A 27,401-nucleotide genomic window follows, 5' to 3' on the forward strand; every position below is an offset into this window, starting at 1 on the left:
TAGTCTGTAGGGGTTCATTAAGGACAGATTTAAAAGTGTTAGCTGGGAAAAGGCCAGCAGGAAGAGTATGTTGAAAATTATTCATATTATTATGCTTGATCTAGTGATATAGATTTACCTTTTAGGAATTTTTAAGTTTCTCATTTGCAGCAATGAATAAGACATGCAAGCATGCCTCATGGATCATGGCTTTGTTTAAGAGTGCATTTCATAACCACTGAGTTATTTGTGGCGAGGAAAGTCACCCGTGCTGAGAGTGCAAAGAGGAAGGACAAGAGCCGCAGTGCATGTCCCTCGCAGTTCTCAGCTGCAGCAACTCTGTTTCCCTCTGAGCAGAGCCTTGAGATTCCAAACATAGCCATGAAGCATTTTGCTTTGTTTCTGCCATCTAACCCATTTCAAAATAAAATTAGCCTGGGGGTTATAAAAACAAAAATAGCGATGTTTAGACTTACATGATTCACTAATTGTGCTGCCATTTGGTTTTGTACAAACTGGCTCCAAAGCTCTGATGATTTTTTCAGAGATGTAGTTAATCTAAATTTATGCAGGAGCACTGTAATGACTTCTCCTTCAGACTATGAGGGGGTTTTAATCACTTTCAGCATTTAGCCCCTGATTGGGCAAAGCACTTAATTCTAAGCACTTGGGTACTCCAACTCCTTGCTGAATCAGGACCAACGACTAAATGCTGAATTCTCGGTTGCCTGGGGTTTTTAAAGAAAGTGGAAGTGCAGCCCTGTGATCAGGCATAATTTTGAAGCTATTTAGCAGATGGGCACTAAATTGGGGCCCTGGACGGGGCTGGCAGTACCATTGGAGCAGCAGGAGCCAGGGTCTCTCTCAAGCTCAGCTACCTCTCTGTGCCCCTTAAATGGCAACCCTCGCCTCTAGCTTTTATTCTGTATTTACACAGGCTAAATATAGAAGTTCTCCTAAGCTGTTTGAAATCACTTTCCACTTCAGATCTCTAAATGTCTTATTCATTATTACAAATGAAAAACTTAAGAGTATTTTGACAGTGTCAAGCACACAGTCCAAATACTCCTCATTGAATCCTGATCCAATTTACTTTGACTTAGGTGGGTACTGAAGCCAGTTTGAAAGTGCTCCTATTTCCAAGCTGAAGTGTATTCCATTGACAAGGACTTGCCAGAAAAAGCTGCCAAGCACTGAGGAGTGTTCAGCATTTTGGACTGTAGACTGACTTGTCTATGAGCTGGCTACAGTCTAACAGATACAGTTCAGATATTGAACCCTGGTCTTCAGTGATGAAAAAGTAATGCATGAAAGAATGAGACCATCTTGTTCTTCTGGCTAGTGCTGACCCTCACACCTGCTTCAGCAGTTTTGTATTCAGCTTCTATGTGCTAGAGACCAAATTTCCTGCCATGTTTCCCTCTAAAATGTGCTCCTCCACCAGTACAAACAGATGTTTTTGCAGCTACACTTGTGCAGGTTAACAACCAGAATAGTAAAGTGCATATGGGTTTTAGAGTTTATCCCCTTGAGCTTTCATAAATGCTCTTTTCAGGCTCTAATGGCACCGCTGATGTGTGTGTGCAGGTGTCAGTTGTGTTGAAGGATGCTTGCAGGCATTCACGGCTGCACAGGATTGATGAACACGGCAACTGGGGGTGAATAGCAGGTGCTGAAAAACTACCCTTTTTTCTTTCAGCTTTTAGTTTTCTAGAGCTCTTTGACTGCAGAACTATTCAATTGTATTACAAATACAGCTCTTTTTTTTTTGTAGTTATAAGCAAAACTATCATGATTGCAATTTTTATCTGTCATGGATTTGATCTCACCATCCACCAAAAAAAGAGACGTTTTATTAAAGGCAATTTCTAATAATGTTTTTTTATTCCTAAATGCCTGCAAATAGGAGTTATTTGCCAAATTCTAAGCGGTAGACAGCACGAATGCTTCATATGCTCCTGTAGCCACTTTCAAAAGATGCTGCCAAAGTACATATTGCATCAAGGTTTGCCCTGAAAAAGGGAAATCAATCAGGTCAGATGCTGTTTCAGCCTGAAGCTTGTTTGGATGTTTGCTTTCTTTCTGAAAAGGTTGGGAGCCATTTCCTCTTCTGATTTGGGAAAACTTGCATGACTGATCCCTGCTCCAATGGTTAGGTGAGAGAGACCCCAAGAGCTCTGTTATCTTACTTGCCATGAATGAAGAACAGTAGATATATAAATGTCAGTAGGAATGGACAAGAACTACTAATCAGACTTAAATCTGGTAACGTGGTCTGGTTGTGTAATGGGTTGAGTTAATTTTGTTGTTGCTGGAAAAAAAAAGGTAGGCATGAAGGGGAGTTTTCCTAGATTGCAGTTCATGACAGAAAATGCAAAATTCTTCAGAAAAGCTTTACCCTTGATTCTAAAACCTTATTGAAATCACATCGACATCCTTTATAAAAAATGCCTTTTTCTAGAGAGCCATAGAGGGGATCTGAAGCATATTGTGCACTCACATTCCAGGTTCTCTAACCTTCTGCAATAATTGGCAGCTGGCCTGCTTCAAGGATAAAATTTATAAAGCAGAGAAAGCCTCCCATATGCTGCCCTTTTAAGGTAAGTCTTCTCATTACTGGAAAGCAGGAGCACAGTGATGGTAAAATACTGTAGAGATCATTTATCAATCACACTATCAGCAAAGCTGCAGAAACAGAACTTGACAAATTAGACAGGGAAAAGCTCTAATTTTTTTTGTCTTCATCTCCCCATTTCCACCATCTCAAAACTTTCTGGTGCTTTGTGTCTCTTAGTTTTCAAAGTTCAGAACAATGACGTATGTCACCATTTCTCTCAGAAAACTTTCCCTCATTTTTAGCAGTTGTCATAGCCAAGAAATGTATTTGTTTCTTGTCCTTATTTTGGTGCTATTATATCTAGTGATAAACCTTATGTGGCAACCTGAATAATTCATACTGTAATGTACCTGCCTTCCCTGGGGTGTTTTTTGACCAAACTATATTCACTTTACCTTACTTTGTTTACCCACTTTTAAATCTTTTCTGAACACTTTCCCTTTCAGAACATTATCATTTTTGTTTCTCTTTTGTGAGCTTACTCCCATTTGTTTTTCCTTTGTATTCCAGATAAGAAAGACACACTGTGATACCTGGTTTTTTTAGTACCTTTCAGCTGCTAAACAAGTGCTGAGCTGCATTTGCAGAAGGATCACTTTTGCCTGCCCTATGGCAATGCAAACCTGTATGGACTTAACTGGGGTAGAATTGGAGAAATCTTTAACATTATCCTATCTTCTCCCAGTTCTCCCCAGGTTTAGCAGTCTGCATTTTTTTCTGAAGCTAATCTTTCCTCATTATGTTTTATACTCTCTGCCTCTATATTATTGCCTCAATGTTCACAAGGCCCTTTCCTTTTTGTGTCATTGCTTAATTTAGCTGCTCATCTTCCTTCTTCCCTATTATTTGCCAGGGTTTTAAATTAGGTGCTGGCCCCGTTTTTGGGATGTTCCCTTCAATACCCTGTACCACCAACATAGTTACCAAAATCAAGAGCTCAGTCACTGTGAACTTATGAAATCTTCAGGCCATGTAGGAGTCATCTGGTGAAAGAAGCAGGCAATCATAAGCAAGGAACAAAATTCAATAAACAGCATTCAATAATCTCAAACAAATACAAGTGTCAGCTCTGTGTTGATGAATCACAGACTTACCTCTCTGTTCCCAGCTTCTTGATTTTCCCTTCCTGACTCTTAACGCTCTAATTACTGGGAGAGTGAGAGGGTTGTTACTTTATCCTTCCAGATTCCTTCTGTTCCTTACAAAAACATAATTACATCCCTAGTCTTCTAATATTTCTTTTGTTTCAGAGTTTTCTTCTCACTAAATAGTTGCAGTATTCTTTCCATTTAATGAAACAGTTTCAGCTTTCTCTCCTGTTTAATGGGTTGGAAAATTAGCATTGAATGGGAACAGTCCGTGGCTTTGGTCTGTAGGAAATCTGTGAGAAGAAAAGGAAACACTTGCAAAGGCTGTCTGCAGACTCAGGAATGGCCTTCATTTTCCTTTTTTAATTTTGAGTACATGTGAAGACCTTTGTAAATGAAAACAGATTCAGTTTAGCAGAAGGCAATGTTGTTCAAATGCTAGAGCTTTTTTTTCCCAGACAAATATTATTTTTCAAAACTTAGTATTTACCATGTGTTTTGTGTTTGTTCCTCAAATATACTTAAATTTTTCTTCAAATGTACTTACATTTGTGGTTAGCAACATATAAGATCTAAGTTAGTTAACCACACATAGACTTCTGCATTCTCTTTTATTGTCCTTAATATAGTATTCTTACGAAAATTTTAGATTGCCATTAGTGTTGTATTGTGTCTTGCTAATTGATGAGATTGTGGTTTTCTGAGTAATACACAGTGGTCTCTAAAGGGCATTGCAACAGCCCAGCTCCACAACCCTGTAAGAATTTGTGTGTTTTACGGATAAATCCACGACATGGAGTCACACACGTGGGATAAACAGGCGGCACAAGGAGGCTTTATCAGCGTTCGGCCCCCAAGGGTTGTGCACAACACAGGAAAATCCAATTAGAGCCACAGGGAGTTTTTTCAATCTCTTAATCGGCATTGCAGCACTGCAGATGGATATTATTGCCCACTACTTAAACTTTATTACTCCATTTTTCTGTCTGTAGCCCTTCACCTCGCCAACCCACCTTGAAGAGACGGCAGGCACAGCCATATAAAACTTTTTACGACCTTGGCATCTGCACTGTTTTGTCGCATGAAAGTACAGTTGTGACAACACAGAGGAACCCAGCCAGGATTTAAGCTGGTTTTACCAGTGCAGTTTGCTCTGCCTCCAGAGCCTCACCTGCCCTTAATGACAGAATATGCAAGACCAACTTGTTTTTGAGGCTAATGCTTTCACAAGAGGAGGCAGGATGATCTAGGATGAGGGAGCAGGTGTTGGCTGCATCCAAGCCCTGGTTTGCATGGAGGCACAGATTCATTGTGTGACCTTGCATTGAGTCACTTGACTTCCAGTGTTTCAGTTGTGCTATAAAATTGACTAAAAGCAGGACTTAAACCAGACTGTGCATCCTGGGTAAATAATAGACTCAGGGAAAACATATAGGAGGAGGGGATTATGCTTTTGTATCTTAAAATACCTTCCCTGACAGAGAAGGTGGGTCTGCTATGGATGAATAATCTGTTAGCATAAATTATTGTTATTTTCAGTGATGGCTTACCAGGTATATGTATCAAAGAGTGATACAGTCTGCTTGATTTTATGGTACATTAACTTTGCCAGAATGCATTTATTATATTTAAAACCTGCTAGGTGCCTGCAGTGGGAACAAAGATTGCGTAATTATTTTTTCTTTAGCTTGTGGGAAAACAAATGCTTTGAATATAAAAGATTCAAGGGGTGAAAAGTTCATTCTGTTCACCCCTCCATCGAGAGAGTGTAGACAAAAGGTAATCTGATTACTAATTTGAAAACAGATGAAAGGAACCAATTTAGTGATGAAATAACTGCTACTTCCATTTCTTCCCTTTGTGTTATTGGAAACAGTAAATAGATTCAACAGTTGAGCGGTGAAGCAAATTTTTCATTATTTTATAATAAGCATCTTCCCCAATCAATTAATGGCTTTGGAATAAATAGCTTCAGGTTTTGATTTTAAAACATATACGTGAGATTTTGTTGCAACAACAATAAACAGCAGGAAATGTATCAATGTGCAGACCCTGTTTTAAATGAGGAATGTAGAGTCTATGAAATTAATGGGAATATCTTCATTAAGTTCACTGTTTTTGCTGCTTCAGAAAACAATAATTTGTTCTGGAAAGCATTGCAAAATCCTCATGGATTTGTTCTGGAAAGCATTGCAAAATCCTCATGGGCAAATTCATAGGAAGTGACAGGTAAGGATTTCCATTTTGGATGGCTTTTCCATACAGGTGTTGGGTGTGTTCATTCTTCCATCCCACATTTATTATCTGAGCTCTTATCATTTATATGATAATAACAGTGCCTCCTTATTTACTGTGGTTTGTGCACTGGCCAATACCTGCTCTGTCTATGTGGGGAAGGGGTGTATGCATGGATACTGTGACATGCAGAAAGCTCTCTGATCTTTATTTGTCAACAATGAAACTCATCGATCCTAATATACATGTATATATTACAAAAAGAGAAAAAAACAAACTCATCACTAAATTTTTAAAGCAGAGAACATGTTCCTGGTTTCACAGCTCTTCCTATGCTTTCAAAAGGAGAAGGGATTCACATGATACATATTTAAAATGTAAGAAGCCTGGAACCCCCAAGCAATAGCAAGTTTTTACTGACCAACTATAGCATTCTTTCACTCAACACTTTTTTAGCACATAGCACCTTTTTTTTTCATGCTCTGTATCTATTTTGACATAGTTCTGGGAAGAAGGACAAAGGTAGAAGGAAGAATAAACTCTCCTACATGGCCTGTTCCAAACAGCTATCAGGCAGTGATTTACAGTATTAAAGTAAATATTTTTCATAGCAGTATTTGTGTTTAGTCACTTTTAGTGTGAGATATAACACATTATTGACTATGATGAACACATTCTGGGAAACAATAGCTGGGGCAGTGCACAGCAGTATTTAAAAATGGTTTGCAATGAAGCAGCAAATAAAGAATTAAAAAAGTCTTAAGCGGATTGGGGGGGAAAAAACCCCAAACAGGTAACTGTTAGATTAGATCCACCTTCATATAGACTGTCATAGATGGAGATTGACTTATTGAGAGCAGGGGAGAGCACAGTATTCCAGCCACTGTAATGCTTTTAAGTGGTCTTCTATAATGCTGTTAAATAGTCTTCCAAACTTGCAGCAAAGAATTGTAATTTTGAGAAGACACAGTAGAAGTTCTAATTTCTACCCTAGAAGGAAAAATATTGTCTTAAAACTACTGAGACTAATTCTAAATATTTAGGGACTTATTCTACTTATTTCCCAAATCATATGTGATTTTTCCATGAGAATTAACGAAATGATTTGTCATCTTCTTTGAATTTGAACTGATGGATCGTTGAAAAGCAAAACACATGTGGTACATTTTGTTCTGATGGAGAAAACAGTAACGATACACAGAGTGACACTAAATGAATCTGGTAGTTATTGAGCCACTCCCTTTCTACAGTCTATGCAGTCAACCCATCACTGCTGTTTTCAGAAGTTAACAAATGAAAAGAGATGAACTTTCTTTCTTCAGTGACTGTCTCCTGAGTAAAGAACAGGAACATAAGTACTTTAACTGTCAAGTGATGTTCTACACCAGTGACTACAAATAGAAAGTTATGCACATGTTATGTTAGAAGCTGGGAAATCATATAAAGATTAATCAAGCCAGCACATCAACTCATTGTATCACACTGATCCTCCACTGAAAACAGCTGGTATTTTGCTAGAAGTACTTTGCCAGAAATGGGACGTGATTCAATATTGCAGTGTCAGAGATGCCTTTGTTAACTGAAGCAATCCTCAGAGTCAGCAGAATTAATGTTGAGTATAAATACATTTTCTTACAAATCTTAAGCAGACCAAGAATGCAATCCATTGCAATCAGCAGATGCGTTTTACACTCAGTAACTTCATCAGGATGTTGCTTGAGATTGATGGTAATTACTGATGTGTCATTTGGGGTGTGTTGTCCATTAAAACTCAATTTATTTCATCAGTTAGCACCCAACTTACATTATGTAGTATGTTAAAAGAGCATTCACACTGGAATTGTAAAGGTGGGTATATGGTTTAGAAAAAAAAATCTTCAAAATATAATGGCACAATAATTCTCTATTTCATTGCTTAAATCTACCAGATCCTATTTCTGTCCTCACAATTCAGAGCCAGGTTCAACTACCTCTCACACCACAGCTTTCCTCTATAATCTTGGCATGTCACTCCCCTCTTCGGGCTATCTCCTTGTTCCTATGACTGAGTATTGCTATTACCTAATTATTCAGGGTGAGGATAAAAACTGTAAACCATCCTGATTCCAGAGTAATTCAAGGCAACACGTAAATGTCTTAGAAAAGGAGGAGAGTAATAGACCATTCACATTTTTTTCCTTCAACCTTCTCCCTTATGGAGCAAATCATAACTGAAATCTAAGGAGACTCTGGGACTTGGTCTTGCTCATGTGCCCTGTGGAAATGTCTGGCTTAGAGGACAGAGAGGTGGCAAGTGTTGTGCAAGGAGGTGCAACAGCTCCAGGAGAACACAGTATCCTATAACTGAAGGGTTTTTGAACCTTTTTTTTTTTCTTTTAAAAATTATGATGCTGCAACAACATCAGCAGAAATCTGCTCTTAGTCTCCTAAGCTGTGAATTGAACTCATTTAATAAACTCTCTTTTAATGCTATTTCACATGTTGATTCATTTCCTTTGCACAAACCTTTTCTACCTCTAACCTTTTCTACCTACTAACAAAATTTAGCCCAGGGCTGTGGTGAGGCTTTAAGCCATTTAATAAAAAACATCTAAAGTCACATGTTAATACTGTCTGCAATCTTTAATTTCAGGTCAGGTGGCTTTTCGTCCTATGAGTTCATACCTCCTGCCTTCAGCCGATGTAAATGAATGAGGTTTACTGGCATAGTCCTGCTTTCCATAGCTAATGATATTTCTTGGACTGGAGTGAAACATTTTTCCATTGTAAATAACAAAGATAGCACTCTGCTGTCCATGCAAAAAATATTGAATTTAGTGACAAACTTTGCATATATAACATAATCCCTTGAAGGCCCAAACTCTATGACTTTTCTCCCCTTGAGTGTATCTTCCTATGCAATTAAGGAGGCTGTTTTCAGTTACTTAAGAGAAATAAGTGCAGGAGAATAGAGCCCTAAGAAATGAACATTAGTTATCCCAAAAGGGACCTAGTGAGAATGGAAGCTTAAAAGGGTCTACACAGTTTAATTCATGTACCATCTGTTTTTGGGAAAATTAGCACAGATTAGATTTTCCAACTCATCTGAGGCTAAGAAAGTGCCTTTAGAACCTGTAGTATTTGCTTAAGTATTAAAAACAAATTAGCACCGTTTTACTTACCGTGTGAATCCTGTGCATATTAGTTCCCTTTGGAGTAAGCTATAAGAATTGTAGCAGCAAAATAGCAAAGTGATGTCTCTCAGCAAACCACTCCTTGCCAATGTTTCTTAGCTGCTTTATAGAAGTGCTTGACATTCTTGTCCTCTTCTGAGCACTGTTTTGTTAGACGTGACCATTTTGTATAAATTCATTTCTTCCTCAAGGCTGAGAGTGTGTTCCCTGCGACCTCTGACTGGTGTTCCTCCTCTCAGTTTGGCTGTAAGTGGGTGTTGTAAGCTGAAAGACATCTAATTTAGCCCAAACATGAGTAACTGAAGAATATTACCCTCCTGATAAAAGAATCCTCATACTCAAAGACCATGTAATTGTATTATATCAAAGCACTACATTATAATTACAGAATGGCTTTCAAAAAGAAAAATAAAATTTAAATTTTAAAATATTTGACAGAAACATGAAGTAACTTAGATTTTGCTGGATTTTTTCCCCCTCACTTTGGTACTTACCAGACTTCTGTGTTCTGAGGGCAAAAAGATGGAACTAGATGAGGCTGTTGTGATACCCTCCAACTATGCAATATCGAATACCTGGCTTCCTGCGGTGGACTGAATATAGGGGCAGTAAATGCAAAGTTAGCATCTTTAACAGTGTATTTACCTCAGCTGGACTCTGGTTTTCTTTCACTCTATTTGTTGCAGAAATCTTTAAATATAGAGCAATCTCAGTTATCGGAAGCTGGATGGCACATGTACACACATTACTCTTGCCAAAGATTCCCAGGCTCTTACTTCAGTTTTCAGTCATCTCACATAATTATATGAAATATCAATTATTTTATGCTACCCATGAAATATTACTTAGTTTAGACACTTTGTTGACGCTGTATGGTTGATGCTGTATCTATGAATGTACTTAATAACGTGATGGTTTTGCATATCTCAAAAGATTAATGGCCTGGAATTACATCCTTGCTTGGTATGAACTGTCAGATTTTCTTGACATGACTAGAATTAGTTAGATTTAAAAGAGCAATGAGCCTGGTCCATCATTTTCAGATGATGTAGTGGTAATGCATATAATACTCATTTTATGGAGTAGGATGACAGGATGCAACACCCAACAGAAAACTATAGCTCTGCATTTAGTTGAGGTTGCAATAGGCAACCTTTCAAAGAATTCTCTAATTATAATAAAACAGAGTAAAAAGAGTTGCCTTTCAGTGACCAACTAAAGATTTTAGATTGTCATGGCAAACGGTACAGGCGCTTTTGCGATGGTACTTTTCTGGTGAGTGAAACTCTACGTAGTGAGGATCAACGTGCTGACAGCATGAGCCTGTGCGTGCCCACGTGTGTAAAGTATTTGTTCACAACACCTGTAAATAAAGGCATTGCAGCTTTGCTTTTGTGGTATCAAGGTGCCAGCTGAAAAGTGAAACTCAGAGTACTACGACGTTTGTTCCGGTGCTCCAGAAGCCCACTGTGAGTTAATCGGCGATTTTTCACAGACGACATCTAATCTATAAGTTTAAATTACTTTTCACTCCTATTATGCCTTAATTGAAGTGCACCAATGTGAAACTGCAAGAGATGGAACTTCAGTAATTCTAGCCTCAATTACGTTTGTGTGGATTTGAGTCTTTTTTCCTTCCTTTTCCTTGGACTGTGGATGATTCTTTGACACCTTGTGTTTATTTAAACTATTGCTAGAAAATTTAGAGGATACGTATATGACCAGGTATTCTAAAAGACCCCTCCAAAGAGATAGGCAGGAGTTGTGTGTATGATTTATAAATTAATACGTTTTTTATGTCCTACTGTTTCACTTAAAAGCTGTACCACCAGCAGCAGCAAAATCCCTCAGGATTCTGCTGGGGAGGAATAGTTTAACAGCAATCATTTTTTGGGTAAATGGCAGTTACCATCTCTATAACAGTTACCCTCATCCCATCCTTGACTTTTCTTCAGCTCCCTGCCTATAAGACACAAAATGTGTGTTGCAGCAGAGTAAAATCATAGTGAAGAAATAAAGCACCTTGCTATATGGAACAGGAAATTCAGACACAGCAGAAAGCAAAAGTTGTACTAGGAGAGGCAGGATGCCGTGTAAAAAAAGAACAGGCATATGGTGATGCAGTTAATTCTTAGTTACTTCACATTTTACCAGAACTGATATATATTTACCAGAAAATTAGATTTGATGCCTCTATCTGGGCATATATGCTCTTACAAATGTTTCTGGTGTTCAGCTAATAGCAATGAAAGCAGCATAAGAATCTCACTAGCAAGTTTTCCTTCGTGGCTCAGATGGTCATAAAGTTTGTGTTTGCTTTTAACTGGTTTGCTCCTCTGAGTGATTTTTGGTCCCTGAGAAGTAACCCACAGACTTTGAGAGGTCAACAGGTATAAATGGAAAACCTACTATATTTCTTAGCTTTCTCACTGTTGGACATGACTTTTTCTCTGAGTGAGAATATATTCAGCATCTCTGCCATCACAAAAGGCAGCTGCTGTGATATACACCTTGATGTGCTATAATTATGGTGTTACACTGTGCTGCAACGTGCCTCACTTCACCAGTCAAACTGAAACTGGGTTGCTGCTTTTTCTACTTACTTTTTCTTATAAGAAGTTTTTCTGATATGCAGGCTAAGATAGCCACACATGCAGTGACTTCAGTGAGACAAATATGCCTCTAGGTTGAAGGGACAGAGCAGAATGTCATTCTCCTGGTCCCTGCAGTACCAGCAGCACAGTGTATTGCAGCAGGGAAGCAGGTGTGGGTGTGATGCCACAGGTAGGTCAAGGAGTTATTCAGCCACAGAGCATCTGGAGAGAGTGTGGCAGGTTGTTATCACCGGGGTAAAAATACTGCCAGGTATTCCTGAGGATTTGTCAAGTGATAAATTGATGGTGTGCCCCAAGAGCATTTCAAAGAGCACAGTGGACACAGATATAAATCCACATGAATAACAGAACTGCAAGAATAATGTTGATGCTGATTAAATAAGATTAAGCTTTGCAAAAGGAGAAGGGGATAGGAAAGGCAGAGGAAGAGAGAAAGGAGGAGGATAGAGAAGGTTCATTTCTCAGGCTTTCTCAAAACTTATTTAAATTCCCAGTGCATTTAAAGGGTCTGTCTGCACTGAGCAGACTACAGAAGTCAGATCTGGATTATTTAAGTCTCATGTATTGTTTAACTCATGCATTCAAAAGCAAGACAGCATTTTGTGATGATCTGGTCTGACCTCTACCTGTACTCCACTGTTCATAAAACTTTCCTGAATTGAATCTTGTCTGAACAGTGACATATTCAGAAGGCCTCCAATACTGATTTGAGAATGCAAGTGATGACATACTGAATGGAGTTCTTCGTAAATTGGCCCAATGGTTAATCTTTCTATTTATTTTCAAATAAGGAGATTTGAGTTCACAGTAAATTAGCACCATAATTTCTCTGTTCTGATTGAAAGATTGCACTTCCAAACAGCCGCTGGGCTTCTAACCAGTGATTTGCATATGCAGTTTTACGTGAAGATTTCTAACTTCCCTTTCATCAGCTCATAGAATATATATTAGCATTGATTGGACCCTCATTGCAAATCTCAACACTGGAAAGAAGTATCAAAAATTATGGTGCTGTCCCTCTCAATGGAATTCTTAATTAGGATTTATTTTTTTTTATTTCTAAAGTATGAATTTTCCCTTCTAGTGAAATTAAGCCCATCCTTTCTCTCACTTACATACGTAGTCAAAATTCTGAAAAACTGTGTGGTATTACTGAAAACATGCACTAATGTACAGCCAGAGTGACCATTATAAATCAAAGAGGATTTTCAGGCCTGAGTTAGAAAAAGTGTTCTCTGGCATGTAATAATCAATTGAAATATGCTTTTGAAAGCTGAGTCTGAACTCCATGTAATTCTAAGTAGCTGCACATATTACACAGCTTATTATATAGCAAAAATTTCTCAAAATATATTGGGTAGGAGGACCTTCAAGCCCCATCTGGGCTATCTTTAGATAATGATTTTGCCAAAATCTTGAATGAAAAGGGAAAGCAGAACTTTATAGGGTCAGTTTTGATCTTTAAAGCCTTGCACATTGAGAGCACTGATATTCATTAACTCCTCGCTATAACATCTTTTCCAAGTTTGTCGCTGCTGCCTTTGGTTGTATCGTCTAAAGTCAAAAGTTCTGGGATATTGCATGAAAGTTCAGCATATCTCAATGCCTGTTTTCTGAGCTTGCTACTGAAAATGGGGATGCTGAGAGACCGTAGTAAGGGACAGATATTTGGTGCAATGTGCTGTGGGCTGCTCGATTTTGCATACTGCTCTACTTGAAGGAGGTAGGACTGGAACAGCTGTGCACTCAATCCTAGTGAAGAAAAAAATCTCTCCCTTGGGACATCGCTTTCTTCTGCCAAGTGGGAGAGTCAAGTGTTGGATTTGGATGTGGACTTTTCTGTTCTCTCCTGCAGTCTTTCCTTATTATTTGGGCTTTGGCTGAGTATTTTGAAAGGATCAGACTGCGATTGATTTTTATTATTCCACACATTATCCTGTAAGATTTTGTTTTGCCCTTGCTGTCTTTTAGAAACAATTTTATTTATATTTTTGTTCAAGTTCTCAGATGGTGGTTCACAAGAGAATTGCTGGTGTAGTACTCAGTAATGAAATGTTCATTTTCTATGAAAATTTTGTATGCGACTTAAAAACACTTTAAACTAAAACTTGAGCTGCTCTAGAGCATGACTCAGCCATGTACTAACAACTGTGATTTTTACCTTGTGGAAGGCATTTAAGCAGATGTTCTCTGCTGGCAGCAGAATTGCTTGTTTTTTAAAAGATGAGACTAGTTATAGATATCTGCTATTTTCTATAACAAACTCCATTTTTTTTTCCTGTGTTTTTTTAAAGAAGAAGAGGAGACATTCAAATCAAAGGGACTCCAGCTGCCTTTTGTGTCCAGCCATGCCATAACGTCATTCATCAGTCCTTAAGGCTCACTTCTACTTTCTGAAATGTGTCAGCACATATCACTTAAAATCTTGTAGGATTAGTATCTGCAGCTGTATTTCTGAAACTCGACTTGCCCCTCCTTTTCTTTTTTTCCTTTTACAGCGTATCAAGAAATCAGTATTAAAGATCACGTCTAGTGGACTAACCCTATTGCTTATAGAGCTCTCAAAGTATCTCTGAGATTGTTATCAGACTTTCATTTGACTTCAGTAAAGATCATCTATAATAAGTTACTGTAGAGCTGATCTCCCTGGTGATCATCTGGGACTGGCTGTGTTGTACTTAGAGCAAGGGGCTGGCAAGCAGAGGGCAGCTGGAACCCCTTTTATCCATGCTCCCCATGTTGAAACCTGCCCCACACCACAACCCTGTGTGCAGGCATGGGATTGTCACAAGGACAGGACTGACACATCATTATGTTGCATAGAGAAAATACCCAAACTTTGAGAGCCTGCCCACAACTGTCCCAATGTGACAGAAAAAGCACGGTGGGAAATAACCACTGACCATGTGAAGAAGAGACAAATGTAGATTTTCAAAGCACTCTCAGACTTTCATCATCTCTTTAATGAAACTTTAAAGGCAAAGAGAGTCACTCTCTTCTCTCAGCCTTCAAAAATTGCTAGAAATTATAATCTCAGACTGTTTCAGCATCTGCAGCATACTCAGAATTATAGAATCATAGAATGGTTTGTGTTGGGAGGGACCTTAAAGATCATCTGGTCCAAACACCCTGCAATGAGCACAGACACCTTCCACTAGATCAGGTTGCTCCAAGTCCCATCCAACCTGGCCTTGAACACTTCCAGAAATGGGGCATCCTCAGCTTCTCTGGGCAACTTGTGCCAGGGCCTCACCACCCTCACAGAAAATAATTTCTTCAGATATCTAGTCTAAATTTCCCCTCTTTCAATTTGAACCCATTACTCCTTGTTCTATCACTACAGTTCCTGATGAAGAGTCCCTCTCTGCCTTCCCTATAGGCCCCCTTCAGATACTGGAAGGGTTCTATGAGGTCTCCATGCAACCTACTCTTTTCTAGGCTGAACAGCCCCAACTTGCCAATAATATCACAGTAAATTTCAGAAATTTCTTTCCTTCTGTAATAGCTGAAGATTATCTTTCCAGGATAGTAAAAAAATCTAGCTTCATCCAGATCTTTTTTTGTCATTTAAAGGACTTTGATGTATCAAAGCCTGTGAAAGAGAACCTGTGTTTTGGAGAGAGCCTGAGGGTTAGCCTGCTTTGGGCTGCATCACAACCAGTGAAGTCATGCCAAAATATCTCTGGCAGTGGAATGAAGTGCTCTGGTGTGGGACACTCCACTTTTTTGCAGTCTGCCTCTACACTGGAAATTTGCTGTAATGCTTTAGTGCTGGCAAGTGACAGATGCCAGACTGAAACAGCTGTAAGGGACTTCTGTACCTTGCAGTGTTCAGTTGGTTTAGTCTCTCACAGGAGAGGAAATTAGGTGAAAGGCAAGGAAGTGAAAACTTCTGTTGTTTCAAAGAGCCACAGGAAAGACCAGTCCTTTGGTAGGCTCCAGCCACTTCATTAATATTAATTCAAAGGATTTAGTACCCTGCAAGTGTTAAAAATTCCAACAGTAGAAGCTGAAAAAGCACATCGGAGTTTATACACGATCACACACTTTTTTCCATGCATACTTTCAAAATGCCAAAGGATACAGTGACAGGTTTGTGTATTTACTGGTTCAATTCTGTAAATTGTTTACTTTGATAAAATAGTTGGGAATTTCTAAAGGCTGTCTGCTGAGGCAGCAGCACTGGCCAGGGAAGTCACCATCCCTGGAGGGATTTAAAAGCTGGCACTTGGGGACATGGTTTAGTGGTGGGCCTGGCATCACTGGGTTAATGGTCTGAAAGGTCTTTTCCAACCTAAATGATTCTATGATTCTGTGATTCTATGATCTCAAACATCCAGGAAAGAGTGCATAATGATGTAGCATGACACTATGCATATCTCATGGAGTTAAGCTAAAATCTTGCACTTCTAAAATCATTAATCTTATTACTAATATGTACGTGGCAGAGAGCTACAGGAACAGACAAGAACTTTGCTAATGTTGCAATCACTTTTCTGTACATTAAATGAATTTCATACAAAACTCCTGCTTGAGCAGCATTTTCAGAAGACTTGCTTATCCGATTCTCAAGCAGAGGTACATTGCAGATGTCTAGAGAGCAATATTTTTCATGCACTGAATAGTTCATATTCTCCTACATCTTTCTTATAGGAGTTCCTAGCCCTTTTAGTCACCTTACTCCTTATCCATGACTAAAATATGCCGTTAATATTAGGAAGTGCTGGTCAGCAAAGCGAGGAGCAGGATCCTTTGCTTCATGAATATCACATATACATTAATGTTCACAGTGCTGCTCATACAATTCCTTCAGGTTAGTTAGCTGATGTGAATTCTACAGAGATGGCTAAGATGAAAACAAATGTGCTCTTTAAGTTTAACCATCTCTCTTAAAAATTGCTTATCTTGCTCCCATTCCTATCCGAGTAGGTATAGTTTAAAGGGCAGCAGAAAATTTCTGTACGTGGCAATTACCATTCAATAGCAATTGACAACGTCAAACTAAAGTCCAAAGCAAGGAACTTGTGATTCAGAGAGAACATAAATTCTTCCCTCAAAATATGCCCTGTATTCTTCCAGTATGCATTGGTGCATTTATACCTGTACAATTTAACATTTTCTTTTAACAAAATAAAAGATGGCATTTGATCGCACAGGGAATTGTAACTGGAAACCCCGTTATTATAACACATGCCTAAGCAGGTGGGTAATATTAAAGTCTTAAGTGTTACTGCTTTCAGAGACATAGCACTTCGAAAAACCCATTTAAGCATGTCAGACCAGTCTTTATACACTCTTATTTTTAAAGTAGCATTTGTTGCTGTGCATCTTCTCACAGGCAAATATTTTTTTTGTCCAACAAGACGTTCTGCCCCTTACATTAGGAAAAATTCTGTCTTGGCCTTCCCTTCTGCATTAATTTGAATGTTCAAATTAGGCCAGAGCTTAAAGTAATTCAAACTGGTAAGGTTTTCAACTAAATATTTTAAGTTTCCCAAGTCCATTATTTTATTTACTCTTCAAAAATGGTGGAATCATATTAGAAAAAGATTTATTTGAATGGCAAGCAGAAATCATTACCCAGACAGATAAGCCTATAAAGCATTAAAATTTATCTTAATAAAAAATACAGGACCTGGTTGTGGCACTCTCTGCATATTTGTCTAACAGACATGTAACAGAGAAATGGTCCAAATGGGCTTAATAAATCTCTTTCTTAAACTCACAAAAGACCACATCCTCACTTTCATAATTCTATTAGAGTCTGCTCCTCTGGAGGAGATAAAAGAAGAGATAACCTCTCCATTCAGAATATAAAATAGCAATTGTTCAGCTGACGATTGGAATATTTCCAGTAGAAGGACTTAATTATGGAACAAAATTAGCTCAATCTGACCTTTTTAGAGAATAATGCAAAACTAAGTTTTTTTGAGACTGTCTTCCTGGAATAACTAAAATAAGGAATAATTTACTTCCCTTTTTTTACAAGGCCAAAAGGTGGCAGAAAATGATAGCAGTGTTCTTGGTGAGATGACAATCCAAGGATAATAATAAGACAGTATTTGCAGAAAGAGATAATATATTTTAATAGACTAGCTGATGCAGTTTAAAAACAGAGGAGCTTTCAGACACACAAGCCCTTTTCAGTGAGAGCAGGTTCCCCTCTGTGACTCAAAATTGGGAGCTTAATAACTAGATAGTGTGATGATTGTGTCATAGGAATGCATGGAAATGCATGGTATCTATATTAATTACATCCTGAAAGCTCCTCTTGGGATAAAGACATAGCATATTGCTCCAATCTCCATTTTATCTAAGTGATAAATAGGGATAAGTACCTGTACCCACAGACTGACAGGCTGGATACAATGCTGTGTGTTAAAGCATTTCCCTACAGGTGTTTAGCTCGATGAGTTTATGTGTATTGAGGCACTCCTCAAACTGGAAAGAAAAACCTCATCTGTTTTATCAGTCCTATGTCTGATTTCATGACATTCTGAATTCTCCTAAGCCATGCTGATACCACTGCATACGGGAAAAAAGGCATGAACAGGTGGTGATATTAACAGGCTTCTTATGGTTCTGAAAAATGAGATAGAAATGTTTCATGTCATGAAAGTCAACATCAATCATCATCCATCTTGTGCAGATATGGAAGTCAGCCAATGTGGTTCTTGCTGAGGAGGCGTGAGATATTTCTTTTGCATCAGAGCTGTTGCTCTGGACACAAGTCATAATTTGTTTAATATAGATGAATGAGGAGAATATTACTAATACTGCTTTTTTTTTTTTTTTTTTTTTAACTAAACTGAAAGCTCCCCCTCCTGGCACATTCCCTGAACTGAATGCACAGTTCCTGATGTCTACTTTTAGCAACAAGACTTTTCACAAAGACTCTTTAAAAGTAGTATATTTATAGTTTTCCAAGGATTTCACATTTCCCTATCCAGCTTTGGGGCTTGATGTGAACTCATTTAACACCAGGGGATTGCTCTAAGGCTTTACCTATAATTTTAATCTCTTGCTTTTCCAGGCAAAGACTTACTTGATTTCCACTTTGCTGCATATTATAAAGAGTAAAGAAAACAACTTTTTCAGAAAGTTTGAATGTTTTCATTTGTGTTCCTTCAGGGCAATTGCTGTATCTAATCTATAACCCACCATCTATTTTCCTAATAAATGCCTTAGAATCATTCTGAGAAATCTACAGGATCTCTTTGAACCAATGCTGCAGCTGTGATGAGAGCAGATCCTGACCAGGCTGAGGGAATCTGCAAGCCAGGGAAATGGAAAAAAGCAAAGAGGGACACGTTTGTGTCACAATTTTGGTAACTTCTGTAACCACTCTCATCTCACTTCCGCCTGTGTTTCAAGGACCACTAGTGCCAATCATTCCTGTAACCCCTTAAATCAGTGCAGTCACTTATGTGCTGAATATGATAAACTGATTTGTCACTGATTTTCCAAGGTCCTATATTTATGCAAAGAAAGGGGAAGACTCTCCCAGCATATGTAGGCACAGGACTCTGTAGTTCCCATCAATTCCTACATTTTAATTTTCTTACAGTCCCTGGTACCATTCCTCAATTCCAAGCAGGCTGACAAAGGCAGTGACACTGGTTAGGGAGCTCTCACTAGGTTTGCTAGCATGTTCAAAGGCCTCACCTCTCTGTGTCCTTAAAAACTGTTCATGGGGGGCAACATTTTACTGGAGCATGAAGAGAAGAATGAATACTTCTGGAAGGATTGTATGGGGACCATGCTTTCACAGAGGCACTCCCACCAAACCTCTGGCCGCAGAGGAAAATAAACAAGAGTGAAGCAGAGTAAAATGACATCATAATAATCTCAACTCTGTGCTGAGCTGTAATAGTAAAATAAGAATGAATGAATTAGTTATAATTATTACTTCTTTTCTGGGCTTTCCCTGAATATCAAGGTGGTATTTTCTTCTATGGTAGCAATGCTACTTTGCTTTATATGCAGTTAGGTAGTAAATATAGCAGCTTTTAGTTGTAGAATAGTAGTTATTTTAAAGTCTAGTACAGAGTAACAATTTACTATGGCTACAGTGAATGAAGTATGTCCATTAGACATGGTACATTAGGTCTGGAAGCGGGAGAATTGCTGGCCCGGCACCCTATGCCACTTTACTGTTCCCTCTCCATGATAGCAAAAATCAGGATTGACCTACACAAGAAAAGCTTCTTGCCCTAAATGGAGCAGAGCTCAACTACTGAGGCAGCGAGGCCAATTAGCTTTCAGTTCAGCTTACAGCAGAGAAGGGCTGTTAGTGTAAATGTCTACACATAGGACAGAATAGCAAATGCAAACTTTGAAGTCAAATCAGAGTAATAAAGTAACAAATGACATGTTCATTATATCCATGAATATAGGTATACACATGCACCTATCTGTATTCTTCTTAAATCCTTGCTTTATAGATGTATGTGCACACGTGTCTTGTTAGAAATGTCTCAAAAGCTCCTTTTATTGTCATAATGAAACAGTAGGACTCCTTTGAGAGCTATTTGTCTGCAAAACTACTGTAAACTTCTTTTGAGTAGGTTGTCTGCACTCAAGAGAGTTAAATCAGTAGAACTTTGACGAGATTAGAAGGCTCACTGATATCTAATTAATGTGGAAATAATTCTTGTAATGGTTGCATTTCTCTACAAAGCATGTACCGAAAAACAGTTACATGATTTAGGGAGCATTAAATCAGTTTGATATGCAAATGAAGGTATGGACTACTTCATAATGCTGGTATTATTTAAACATTTGTTTATTAAACTGAGAAAATTGGAAATGTCAATAAATGGGATCCAAAAGCAATGTCTCTTATCAACAGAGACTTTCTTCAAAGTTTTTACTGTACTCCTTTTGGAGTCAGTAGGCTCTAATGACAAGAGTAACAGCAATACTAAATGTGAGGGTACTGCTGGGAGTAAAGTGTGAAAGTTGTTCCTGCACCTCACATATTCCACAGCTTTTTCTCCACTAGGAATAAAAGGGAGCAATTGTAGTGCTCTCCAGATTATCTCTGAGCTCCTATCTTTTTGCTGTTAAGGGGTCATGGAAACAACTTAAATTGTCTTTATCCACTTAATGTAAATTCAATTAACTCAGGTTAATGACTATGGGATGGAGCTCGGGGAGTTGAGAGCAGCTCTCATTGTTCAACTTGTCTTGTCCTGTGACACAAGCTGCATTTTTGGGTGGAGAAAAAAGTAAAAGGTGATATGTTGCCAAGATATGACCAAACAGAGTCTACAGGGAATCATTGCCTCTCAGGCCATGTGCAAAGCTCATGGCTGCATCCAAGTACAGAAGTGCAACACAGAGTTGACCAAATCCCATACAAAACAACTGCATCTTATCTGTTTGCTAACCTTTGCTCTTAACCTTAGTACAATCAACACAAAGTCTTTGGGATTAATATGTTGTAACCTGTTAAGATTCAGATGAGTATTTTGCCTGGGATCTTCATCTTCCCTGCATTAATATATCATGGCCAAAAGAGTGCCTACAGAATAATTTGGCTTCAGAAACAGTGTAAAATTGCAGATTTTTCCCAGGTAATATGGCAAATTATGTAGTTCCGTGATATTTAACAGCATATACTTTTGAAATCTTACTTGGAAGACTTAAACAGGATTACTCAGAAGAGCACTTGCTAACCCTTTCTGTTTTCATTTCCATTCACAGGATTTCTGAGCACTGGGGACCAAGCAGCAAAAGGAAACTATGGCCTCCTTGATCTAATTCAAGCTTTGCGATGGACTAGTGAAAATATTGGGTTCTTTGGTGGTGACCCACTAAGAATAACTGTTTTTGGATCTGGTGCAGGCGGTTCATGCGTCAATCTGTTGACTTTATCCCATTATTCTGAAGGTAACCGTTGGAGCAATTCAACCAAAGGTATTATGCAGGTTGCAAATTTTGACAATTTTGGTGTCTGCATGCCACCACCATTAGTACTATGTGATGTTCTGTATATTCTCTTTGTTCCTTTGAACTGTTGAGTTCAGCTCAATATTAAGAAAACTTTTTATAGGCTGTACAAGCCTCCTTCTCCCTCAGCTCTTCTATGCATGTTTAAATTTTGGGTCACTTTCTTCTTTTTCCTATGGAGCCTTGTAGAAACACTTTATAGCAGACTTTTGAACAGCATTTTCTTGGTGCATCGTTTTTGTCTCTTTTCTTTCCTACCTAAGGGTGTCCTTTTTGGAAAACCAGTCAGTCATGCTCACGGTAGATGAGGTCGTCTTTATTCAGACAGTCGTGAAAGGCGTGTTTAGTTTCTCCTGAGGAGCAGAATTTAAAGAAAAATAAAACGACACAGTTTCTCTTTTCAGGCTAACAGCTGCAATGCTTAAAACTATTATTTTGTGTGAAGGAAACAAGTACCTAGTTCAGAAATCTTTTGTCTGAAACTGCATGAACTTCACTTGCTGTCATCTAATAAAAGAATGGTTGAATGTTTTGCATGCATGATCCAAAATTGTCAAAGCATCCAAGTTGCAAATGGATTTTCTTCTATATGTTTTTTCCTATTCCATAACTAACACCTTTTCTCTCTAGTCGAGGCAGACAGCAGGAAATTAAAAACATGCTGTTTGAGGCACCCAATTTTTTTTTCTATGATTTTTGCACCACAGTTTCACACAGTTTCTCTCATTTGCATGGCTCTTGCTTATTGATCACATTACTTTTGTCTCACTGTTTCCACGTATTTTTATCTGTATTGTTTAATTTTACCAGGGACATCACACTGTGCCCTGTGCATATAATCCTCCCCTAATTTCTATTGCTGTATCTCCATGGGGGACTAATTGGCCAGTCATAAAAACGTAATTCCACTGACACTAAAAGAGCTGCATTTACCCAACGTCATGGTGCAGATCCCACTGAGGTCAATAGAAGTGACAGATTCTGTAGATCATGCCGTTACACTATTTTAAATGAGAGAAAAATATATGTTTTACAAGAAAAGTCAAGTGGAAAATAAGACTGTGGTCTGAATTTTAGTCTATTTCCACAATTTGATTTTTAAAATAATCTTTTCCTTTTTTTTTGTTCCATAACTACCTGCACTTAAAGATAAAGAAGATATTTATAAGCTGACCTATAAGAACAAGATGTAAGCATTACTTCATCGCAGGGTAACGGGAGGGTCACACTGCACCATCTTCTTTTATCGGAACCCTCAAAAACAACTTTGTTATCAAGGGTTTCATTTCAGGTGGATTGAGGAGACCTGGTTTATCCTCCCCTAAATATTACATTATGATAATATTGATCCTCTTGACATAACATGACATTAATGAGAAATCCCATATTTGCAGTATCTGGACAGTCATGTGTTGCCTCTTATAAGCAGATGTTACCATGTCATGTGGCAACACATGGCCAGAATTCTGACAGAATTTGTCTGGGGAAACTGATGCAGCAAATTGTCAACATAGCAGAGCTATGGGAGGGGAACTGAAGTTAGTAAATTTTTGAGGATTTCTTTTATGAGAAAGCGAACTCATGCTTTTTTCTAATTTGGATTAAACAGAATAATGTGCCGTAGCCCCAAGCATGTTACGTTTCTTTCAGAGGTGGTTAGAACTGCCATGAAAAAAAAAAATTGGTCACTTCCAAATAAGAAAAATTATTTCAAGTATTTAAACATTTTCTGACATTTTAACATTTCCAAACCCCCTTTTATTTCATGTTATTTTGTTTCACATTCACATTTGAAAGCTAGAGAAGGACTTTTTACAAGAGGACAAGTGGTGAATGGCTTCACACTGACTGAGGGCAGATTTAGATCAGATATTAGGGAAAGAATTCTTCCCTGTGAGGGTGGTGAGGCCTTGGCACAGGCTGGATAGAGAAGCTGTGGCTGCCCCATCCCTGGAAGTGTTCAAGGCCAGCTTGAACGGGGCTTGGAGCAACCTGGGATAGTGGAAGGTGTCCCTGCCTAGGGCAGGGAGTTGGAACAAGAAGATCTTTAAGGTCCTCTCCAACCCAAACCATTCTATGATTCTATGATTATCAACCAGTCTCTTTGATAATCTGTAAATTCAGGTGCTCTCTTTTCTCCTGTCATTTCCCTTTGAAAGATTCCCTTGTCAGCTGAGAGGAGGACTTCAGCGTATTTCAAGATGGTGCTGTTTGTTAGCCACCCACCTGCAAGTGGGCAGAAAGAACAGCAGCCATCTTCGGAAAGTGCTCTGAAAATATAGATGGATATATGCAAATTATTATTATTTACTTTGGTGATGCTTTGAATAGGAGTCACAAAGTGCTATGGTCCATTGAGCATTTAAATCTTCTTTCCATCAGTCTGAAGCCCATAAGAGATAATAACCATACACATTATCAGATAAAAATGTAGTTCTCCATCCTGTGAGGTACAAATTTCTTCCAGGAATTATGTGACAGAATGAAAATAATTTTTCATAACATTGTCCATTTTTCACCAACATGGTTTGAGTGGAGGAATATTTCTCTAAGCATTCTTCAGCAGAAGGAGGGATGTTTAGTTTCCCTTCCTCAGAAAGCTTTATGGCCAGAGGACTTGACCACTTTTTAATCCTGTATTTGATGTTTATGTAGCACTTAGCAAGCCATAGTGTTTATATCAGCATTTTCTTACACTTAGCTTACACTTTCTGTCCTTGTTCAGGCATATTTAATAAAGCAATAAAAATAGATTTACAAAAGATGCAAAAAACCCCCACACATTATGGAGTATCATGAAATACATATTTTTTTTAAAATTCAGCTTTGTCACTTTGTTATATTTATTACAATGCCTGGATCCTCTGTGGTAATTCCACTGACTTTGAGCTGATTTATGCTAGCTCAATATCTGACCTTATAAACATGCAAATATATTTTTAGCTGTTTTATAGCTCAAGTTCATTCTTATTTTTACTCATATCATGCTAGGAAATAATATCTCAGATATAACTTCTCATAAATTTTAGGAGAGGCTGGAGTTTACATATTTCAGTCTCTACACCTATCTTATTTTAAGACTTTTGGATTTGGATCTAATACAATCTAGAATGATTTTAAAATTCCTCAGAAGCTTGTAAAATGTTTCCTGCCAGCAACAGATTCCAAGTAACTTGTGAGTGCACAGGGTCTGATGCTGCAGTAGAGGCTGTGAAAGCATGTCTCTGATTGGATTTAGAGGCTATGGAAGTTTTCTATCAACAGAAATGTGTTACTTATCAAAGTAAAAGCCATCCTGTGCATTATTGGAATACATTTCTGAAGTAAGCTGAGCACTTTCACTCCAGTTCCTTTAGTGGGAGTATCCAGCTATTCGTCAAGCATTGGAACAAAGATGCATTCTTAGGAAAATTAAGTGAGTGGGGCCAGATGTCACTTCCAGTCATCAAGTAACTCTCCCAGAGTCAATGGAATGATTCCAGGTGTCCATCAGGATAAGTCAAACAAAATTCTGACCCATATATCTTAAATCAGCATAGAATGCTATAGCCATTTTTTATTATCCACAGTGAACTATAGGAGGCAGGGTCCAGTATAAAATATTTTCCAGTAATTTGTGCAAAATATGTACTCCTGAAATTAACTTTAATGAAAATAAATAACAAAAAAACAAAACAAACCAGCCAAACTCACAAACCAACAAAAAACCCAGAATAGGTCACAGTTACCTAAATATAGCCTAAGTTTCTGAGTGTTATTTTGCACAAGGTTCAGACTCATAATCTCTTTCAGACACCAAATTACCCTCCCCAAATGGAACTGGAAAAGTCCAAGCCCCAACACAAAGAGCACACAAGAAGTGTGAACAGTAAGGATGGAGTTTTGATTACATTAAATCCAATAGCAAAAAAATTAGATTGATTCATTGACTATCGGGGCTGAGGCTCTCATCCATGATATGTTTTAAAAATGCTTACAGAAGGGAGAAGAAAAAAAAAAATGTCAATTTCAACATATTTTGTTATTTCTGTGGGTAGAATTCCTGGTCCAGAGTGCTAGTTAAACCAGCATAAATTCAAATTAATTGCACTGAAGTCTTTGGGATTTACTGCAAGTTTATATGCAGTGCTGGATCATTCTCTCTCCTCTAAAAGAATACATGAACATATGTTTAAATCTCTGAATTACAAAGCTAAATAGTGTAAAATATATCATTTCCCTTTTTATGTAAGTGTGATCAATATAAACCTGCATTTAAAAAGCTCCTTACAAGAAAGGATTTTGACTTAGACACTCATAAATTTAATAGCTGCCTAGTACCTTCTCATCTGTTGCTCCAGAATATAAACTTTTGAAATTATAGACAATTCAAAAGCACCTCTCAAACCAGGTTTAATCCCAAACAAAACATAAAGAAGTGTATTAGGTTTATTTAACACATTGTTGTATGCATGCAACTTCAACCCATTTCACAGACTTGTTGGCTTTTCCTCCAACCTATAAACTGCTTTAATTTTAGGGATTTCTTTCAAGCTGTTAGTGTTATCCTACATAACATAAGGTAATGCCACTTCTTTTTTTCTGCCTGAGTTTCTTTCAAAAATCTGTTCCTCAGCTGGACTATATTGAGGTAGAATCATTTGCTTCAGCACACATTGCATTTATTTTGTGCACATTACCTGTAGGTACAACAGAAGTCATATCCCTTGTATTTAAGTACTATTAAGATTCAGGTATCTCTCCTGTTGAAGTTTTCTGTTGTTTCAAAGAACTCCTTTGAATCTTTCAAGTCTGTAGCTCTTTCAAGGTCACTTCAGTAGTTTTCAAATATTTCTCCCCACAGGACTTTTTCAAAGAGCAATAGCTCAAAGTGGAACAGCTCTCTCCAGCTGGGCAGTTAGTTTTCAGCCTGCAAAATACGCCAGGATGTTGGCTACAAAAGTTGGTTGCAACATGTCAGACACTGTAGAACTGGTAGAATGTCTACAGAAGAAGCCTTATAGAGAACTTGTCGACCAGGACATTCAACCAGCAAGATACCACATAGCCTTCGGACCGGTCATTGATGGCGATGTGATACCAGATGATCCTCAGATACTGATGGAACAAGGAGAATTCCTCAACTATGACATCATGTTGGGAGTTAACCAAGGGGAAGGGTTAAAATTTGTTGAAAACATCGTGGACAGTGAAGATGGCATATCAGCTAGTGATTTTGACTTTGCAGTTTCTAACTTTGTCGATAACTTGTACGGATACCCGGAAGGCAAAGATATATTGAGGGAAACTATTAAATTTATGTACACGGACTGGGCAGATCGACACAATCCTGAGACCAGAAGGAAAACACTGCTGGCTTTGTTTACTGATCACCAGTGGGTTGCACCAGCAGTGGCCACAGCAGATCTTCACTCAAATTTTGGATCGCCTACATACTTCTATGCCTTCTACCATCATTGCCAGACAGATCAGGTACCTGCATGGGCAGATGCAGCCCATGGAGATGAGGTTCCTTACGTACTAGGAATCCCCATGATTGGTCCTACTGAATTATTTCCTTGTAATTTCTCCAAAAATGACGTCATGCTAAGCGCGGTGGTGATGACGTACTGGACAAACTTTGCAAAGACTGGGTGAGTACCAGATAATGAATGGTCTTGTGTGCAAACTCAGGATGGAATGATGCAGTGCCTTCCATTGTTTATCTGCATTGGGAATGTCTCTGTACTTGTAGGATGAA

The 27,401-nt window shown here is 38.3% G+C and overlaps 1 protein-coding gene and 2 long non-coding RNA genes across 11 annotated transcripts in view; 1 reads left to right on the top strand and 2 right to left on the bottom strand.

The window, feature by feature from the left end:
* NLGN1 (neuroligin 1) overlaps positions 1 to 27,401 on the top strand; it is a 435,650-nt gene that overhangs the window by 403,097 nt on the left and 5,152 nt on the right. For 6 of the 9 annotated variants that reach the window (XM_064665869.1, XM_064665866.1, XM_064665868.1 and 3 more), the window contains 2 exons: positions 21,416 to 21,628; positions 26,505 to 27,294. In XM_064665869.1, coding sequence (XP_064521939.1) covers positions 21,416 to 21,628; positions 26,505 to 27,294 — 1,003 coding nt within the window. The remainder of the gene's footprint in view (positions 1 to 21,415; positions 21,629 to 26,504; positions 27,295 to 27,401) is intronic. The other 3 variants (XM_064665871.1, XM_064665867.1, XM_064665873.1) reach the window with 1 other exon arrangement.
* On the bottom strand, positions 1,845 to 11,262 carry LOC135419474 (uncharacterized). The gene is made up of 5 exons (XR_010433006.1): positions 11,115 to 11,262; positions 9,587 to 9,685; positions 9,081 to 9,367; positions 3,691 to 4,070; positions 1,845 to 1,991 (listed from the first exon to the last, which is right to left on the bottom strand). It is a non-coding gene; the product is annotated as an uncharacterized LOC135419474 (long non-coding RNA).
* Positions 21,962 to 26,505, bottom strand: LOC135419476 (uncharacterized). Its single transcript, XR_010433008.1, has 3 exons — positions 26,341 to 26,505; positions 22,595 to 22,662; positions 21,962 to 22,014 (listed from the first exon to the last, which is right to left on the bottom strand). It is a non-coding gene; the product is annotated as an uncharacterized LOC135419476 (long non-coding RNA).

The sequence above is a fragment of the Pseudopipra pipra genome, chromosome 10 (genome assembly GCF_036250125.1).
Source record: "Pseudopipra pipra isolate bDixPip1 chromosome 10, bDixPip1.hap1, whole genome shotgun sequence".
In the NCBI taxonomy this organism is placed as follows: Eukaryota; Metazoa; Chordata; class Aves; order Passeriformes; family Pipridae; genus Pseudopipra; species Pseudopipra pipra.